The following is a 6,224-nucleotide window of genomic DNA, read 5'->3' as shown; positions in this document are numbered from 1 at the left end:
TTCAAAGGCGACAAAGGCGGGAAAGAACTCACATTTTTTACTGCGAATACAGCGCGACTATCACCTGCTGTTAAATAGACATTTCTGTACCTGACGACGCCCAGCTGAATATACGTCGTGCAATGCAGTCCGCGTTACGAATTCGCTTAGGAGCTAATTACGTCTGTGCATGCATCTCTTAAGATAACTGTGTAGGCCATGTGCGAAAGGATCACTTTATTTGCGAATGAACAGATACGCTTTGCGATGTGGCACCCACGGTGAAAATTTAGTACGGGAAGCAATTAGGAGTAGCGTAGCAAATTAACAAAGTGATGTGGACATTAAGAGGCGGCCCTTGAAAAAGAGTACCAGTAATCTGAAATAGTCGTTGTAAGCAAAGTAACAAAGACTTCTATCTGAGACATCGCACAAGTACAACCAAATGCGGGCTGATTTGGACACTAAAGATTGCTTTGCAAAGCCGGAAATCATTAAGTGCGCTAGCCAGCGTCGGCTGTACACAGCGGTAGCGGAGGAAAAGGAGGCGAGATCACGTGAACAGCGGTTGTCATGAGAACGTCATGCTGTTGAGATAGCCTGGTGCGTCACTATTTTCTTTGGGAAGAAAGTGTAACAGCTCCGCTGTTTGTTGGGCAGTAATTCTGGTAATTAAATCTCTGGGTTTTCTGCTCATTTATTGGTAAGTTCGCCGTCAATGCCAAATAGTTGTTCATAATCGCTTCCATGTTGTCATTAGCGACTTTTTCAACTGTGTGCGGGATCTTGCGATTTTTCTGATACTTCAAAATTTCGCTTACTGTATTCTTTAGTTTTTTCCTCTTATTTTTAGCCCCGCACGCGAACCTGCAATGTACAGTTACAATGAGTGTGGCTGCTCACAGCCTCTTCTTTTGCCTACGATGAGAAAAATTACCGCAAATGCCTTACGTTTCTTCTAAATTGCTTTCCAGGGCTCCAACTGCCCATCCATGTACAAAAATATGTATTATCAAGGTAAGTGAAAACGACCATAATAATTTACTAATTTCATTTACGAGCACTGTACATATTGCGCCGCACGGACCGAAGTACCGCACTGTAATCCACGCATTCTGTACTGTTGTCCCACAAGGACAAGTCCCTGTGGGGAGTTTCGGAGTAGAGACATTCGCTGAAACCCCAGCCTGCGTTGCCCCATTGTTGGTTTCCTTTTCCTTTACAACTTTCATGGTTAATGCTAAACTGGTTACGAAACAACTCTGCAGCTGCTCAACTTGTTATTAGAAATAGTTTCTTCGACCGCGGTCATTATCTTTGTTGCGCAACAGCCAAAAAGAAAACAAGGACGATGTGGCACTTTTCCGATGTCATATCATGGAGGCATGTTAACCTGGTAAATGCTCATATTCACAAGGAATCAGCAGGACGTAAGAAAACATACCACCACCTTACTTTAGTTCACTGTGTGTTTGCATAGCACTATCAAAGTAAACGGAAAGGTGAACATAATTACGTAAACAACAGCGCCTGTAGCGCATGATTATCTGCAAGCACGAAGAGGCACCGCCGCGTCCCCTGTCATGTGAACGTGACTTAATGTCAAAATTCGGCCCGTCAGACTAAAACCCTCATGTCACTCTCGGGGCCTGTTTTTCAGAGCGTCTGACAGAGCATGTGATTCGCGCTCTAATCATCCAACTGTTATGTATTTTTAATATTCACTTGATACCTTAAACCTCGAATAATAGTGAGCTTGTGTAGTGCATCGGACAACAAGGAAACTTCCGTTTACACCCCGGACCAAATTGCCGCAAAGGTAAATACATACGTTTGACAAAAAATGGGTGATTTAGTTGATCGTCGTCATATCGCTACTTGCAAGAGGGCACAGCCAAGTGTTTGCTCGCATTTTCACTCAGCACCTTCATCTACGTCGCGGTCTGTGCATAATCCGTCTGCCTTGATAATCCACCTCGAATTCTAGGTCAGGCGGTCTGCTCACAGAGTCCTTGAATTGGCCTGTCACGCGACCTCCATTTAGATGACCACAGGTGTAGAGAGACCAGCATCGCGTGAGTTAAGAGCCCTCGTGGTTCTCCAACGCCTAGTTCCCTCACTGACACATGACCAGTGACTACATTTTGAACGTTCCGTCTCGCAGCTGTAGGGAAAACGCGCATCCTCTTGGATGCTTCACATGCGCAGTGAACAGCGCGTTCATACTTACCGATCTCTCTCAGCATTCTCTCTAAAACATGCACGATCGTAAATATACCATTTACTGGTACAGGTCTGATTCCTAATTGAAAGTATTTGTCTCTTTCTTCCCTACCTTCTTCGCTCGGGATGATCCGGATTGCAGCAAATACCAAATTCGTAGGACCGTGAGTGGCGGCGACGAACCAGATGCCCCCCCAAGAAGCGGGCCAAACCCCGGGTGCTGAGGGACACTTTCCGACGCCCGAGCTTCGACAGAGGAGCGTTCGCTGCCACTTGGGCCGCATTTCAGTGAGCGCGTGTGCGTCGTTCGAAAGTGTGGCTGTGTCTGTGCGTGCAGTTCCCAACGTGATCCCGCTTTGCTCCGAGCAGCGTCACAGAAGAGGCGGTGTCATAAACTTTGTTATCCCGGCTTTCTTTTTTTAATCCCCACAGGCACCAGAGAACAACTGACGGTTCCTTACCAATGATTTGGTGTGAAGTGAGCTTGGAGAATTTACTCTTCGTTGACACGATAGTGGGTTCAGTGCTGTAGGCGAGTGTGTGTGCGCGCTCGCGTGAAACGTCGGAGGTGCTGTTGTAACGCACTGACGGAGGCAGCGATAACATTCCCGCGAAAGCTTGGGAAGGCGTCGAGGAAACGTGTTTCAAGAATCAGAGGCGCACGCCTTGAGAAAAGTTGCTGCACACGATGAACGCTCTTAGTGGTGCTCCTACAGAATAAAACGCTGAAGAAGCGTGGAGCTTGAGATGCGCTGGGGTCTGTTATCCCTATTTACGAGTGAAATGAGTTGAACTTCTTGGCCCAGAATAATGTGCGGTTTCATTCAAGAACGGCTGCACAATACAACGGACTAATTTCGTTCAGTAAGATTGGTATTTAGCTCAGAAAACGTAAGCTACTTTGTCAATGTTACTTGAATAAAGGAATAATTTGGCGTCAAAATTAACATAGCTTTATAGCACTATTATAGACAAAAACCTTGGATGGCATAAAATAATCGATATGTTCCCTTAATTTTCGTTATGCTCATTCTGTTCGGAGTGATGTGCTGATATTCCATACTGGCAAAGAAAAAAAGAGCAGCACGAGAGGTGAAAAATCAGACATACTGTAGCACTCGGTGTACTCTTTGCGAAGACAAGTTGTCTCTACTTTAAAAGCGATGATGAAAAGTTTACAGACTACTTAAAAGTGTCGGAGGCCTTTAGTACAGTTGTGTGTGCTACGCGTGTGTGCTAAGAAATCACGCCCGCGATTCGGAAGGGAGGGGAAAGGAGGTGGAGGAAAGGAGGGGGAAGCGGAGTGGGATAGGAATTATCCGGCGCAATTGATTTTCATCTGCTCCAGTGAACACCGGTTTCAGTTTCAGGGCCTTTCACGTGTCTTTAAGGATGTTGCCTTGCTACGTGAAACGCTTACAAAAGTGAGAAATGTCGATTGGTATAAAGCTGTAAGAGATGCTGCTACTTTTCAAAATCGCTTTTATTAAGGCTATTCAAAAATACTTCGCAGGATACCCTAGATGCACTGATGCAGGCTTGAGCTCGGTAAATTTTTTATGACAGAGAATACTTCTTAAGGGGTAAAAAAAGAAGCTAAGCAACAAGCATCTGCGCGCACAGAGTATACTTTCTAATTTAACGCTATTTATAGTCAGGAAGTAATTTTTGATTGGGAGTTTATTTCTTGTTCTTTTTCTACCGGCCAGGGCACATTCGTTTAAATGTCTTAAATGTGGTATTTGCCTACGGGCGTAGTGTTGCCACCAATGATTCTTGAGGACGAATGTCCACACGGAGTACACGAGGAGACACAATAAGATTGAGAGAGAAGGAGAGAAGAGAAATGGGAAGGAAAGATGTCAATGCAGCTGCATCGTAACGCACTGACGCGATGTACGCGATGCACAAATGCATCGCACGCTTTCGTGCGTTTATGTGTGAGCGTGTGTACCTACGACATGGTGGCCCAAAGAAGCGAGACGGCTGCTGTGGAACAACAGTTCGACCACCAACGTGAGAGAGAAGATTGATTAACATCGCACCTGACGGTTACGGTGTCAGAATTCGGGACTTCGACGCTCGCGATTACGATCAAGGCGGGGAACGACATCACCACCACCAGCAACACCAACAACAGCAGCAGCAGCAACACTACCTGAGATGGCCTCGTCGAATGCGACGACGACTGTGACGCAGCCACGTCAGATTCTAGTGCTTCCTAGGACACGGACCTCTCGTTTTGTTTTGGACGACACCGTTTCGACAGAGCGTCCGCAAGACTCCCTATTTTTTTTTTTTTTTTTTGAAGGCGCCGGAAGTCAATTGAAGCTTACGCGTGATGAAGCCGAGTGCTGCAGAACGCGTCGCTAAGAGTGCTTTTAATTTCTGACCTGCACGCGTGTCCAATCATTTTTTTTTTCTTGCCTCGTACTTCTCTTGCTATTATTTTTTCCATGTAGGCTTTGCAAATGGCCCAGTACAACTCGAAATTGAAGGCGTACGCGCACGAGAAAAATAAATACGCGACCCCCCCCCCCCAAAAAAAAAAAAGAAAGAAGAACCACAATTTCAAACGGCGAAATGTCGATGTATTTTTTTCCCCAGGAGTTGGCAGTGTTTTAACATCGCAATTGCCTTCCACAGGACTCCAAGATATAAAATTTTGAGAAAGAAAAGAACTACGTGTTATGTTTTGAGATGATTGTTTCTCATTTGTTTGAAATAAAAGGTGTCACGAAAATGAAAAAGGGACGTGTTCAAGCTTACTAGGTATGCAAACAGTCCAGGGAACGACGGGTCATGGTCACTGGTGAACACACTGCCGGAACGTGAAGCAGTCGTCACGTCGTCAATAAAGTGTCTTGTTTTCAGCGATGAGCAAGATCTCATTGGCAAGCGTCTCAGTTACGTGTCGCTCAACGCAACACTTGCGTTTTGCTTGCAAGCATGCTGTACGCTTAACTGGAGCGACTGGAGTTCTTACGAACAACTTAAGCAGCTCCGTTTAAACACAGCTCCGTTTAAAAGCCAGAGGATAGCTCTCGTGGCGTAGAATATTTCGAACCAATCAACGGTACACAGTGAGGTCGATTTCTTTATTGATTTACTTCCGACCCTGGCTGCCCGAAAAAGAAATTGAGAAAGTAGGAACTTTTCACAAACAAAAATAGAAAAGAAAGAGGATAGTTATTTCCTCTAAATGAAAACGTACAAACAGCATCTACTAACGTTCGTATGTTCAAATGACCGCTTGTAGCATTGCTATCTCAATTCGGGGCTACAGAGCAGTTTTAGCGACAGGGATGCAACTACAAGTTAGCCCTCATTTTGTCATTTCTTAGGTTCAATGTTACACCCCTGACCCTTTCTTTTGTCCATACTGGCCGACAAGGTCGAATCAGTCCGCATTTTCTTTGCCGTTGGTTCCAACTTGACCAACATGTAATCTCTCATGTCGCCGGCGCTCACGCCGACAAAAATCCAAGAGCAGCATTTGAAACAGAAAAGAAGACAGAAGAAAAAAAAAAACGTGAGCCGATATTTGCACCGCATACGGTCAACTATTCTACCGCTACATCCGCTCTGCTATACGCCAGCACTTTTGCCGCGCGCAAATGGAACAGCGGGTGCGTTTGAAGCTAGCGCCGACGCGCCGCGCGCATTGCCAGAGGTACTTACGAGTAAAGCAGACAGGCACGCATTCCGCTGTAATGACAAATCCATAAGTGGGTAATGAATATCGCTCGTCCGCAGTTTCGTACTCCCGGACGCGCCGACGAGCGAGAGGGGGGCTCGAGGAGCGTCCGCGCACTCGTCGGCTACTTTCCTGCAGCTCGAGGAACGAGAAGAGAACGTCTGTAACGGCCTCTCACCAGCACAGCGCCTGGCAACGGTGGCGACTGCGAATGCGTATTGGAAAACGTTTAGCGTGAACACGCTATGCGCTTGTCTCCGCGACTCGGCCCGGGGCTCGCGCCGAGCCTCTTTCTGGTTTCCGCCGCGCACGTGTCGGGTGCAGC

The 6,224-nt window shown here is 46.4% G+C and overlaps 1 protein-coding gene across 1 annotated transcript in view; it reads left to right on the top strand.

Annotated features, from left to right (window-relative positions):
* The window catches only part of CARPB (Carbonic anhydrase-related protein B), a 246,824-nt gene extending 241,872 nt beyond the window's left edge, over positions 1-4,952 (top strand). Inside the window, exons 9-10 of the mRNA XM_050183355.2 lie at positions 954-996; positions 2,345-4,952. Coding sequence (XP_050039312.1) covers positions 954-996; positions 2,345-2,370 — 69 coding nt within the window. The 3' untranslated portion in view covers positions 2,371-4,952. The remainder of the gene's footprint in view (positions 1-953; positions 997-2,344) is intronic.
* Positions 4,953-6,224: the final 1,272 nt, after the last annotated feature.

This window comes from Dermacentor andersoni, chromosome 4 (assembly GCF_023375885.2).
Source record: "Dermacentor andersoni chromosome 4, qqDerAnde1_hic_scaffold, whole genome shotgun sequence".
In the NCBI taxonomy this organism is placed as follows: domain Eukaryota; kingdom Metazoa; phylum Arthropoda; class Arachnida; order Ixodida; family Ixodidae; genus Dermacentor; species Dermacentor andersoni.
The sequence above is the reverse complement of the archived record's forward strand: the minus strand, read 5'-3'. Positions and strand labels throughout refer to the sequence as shown.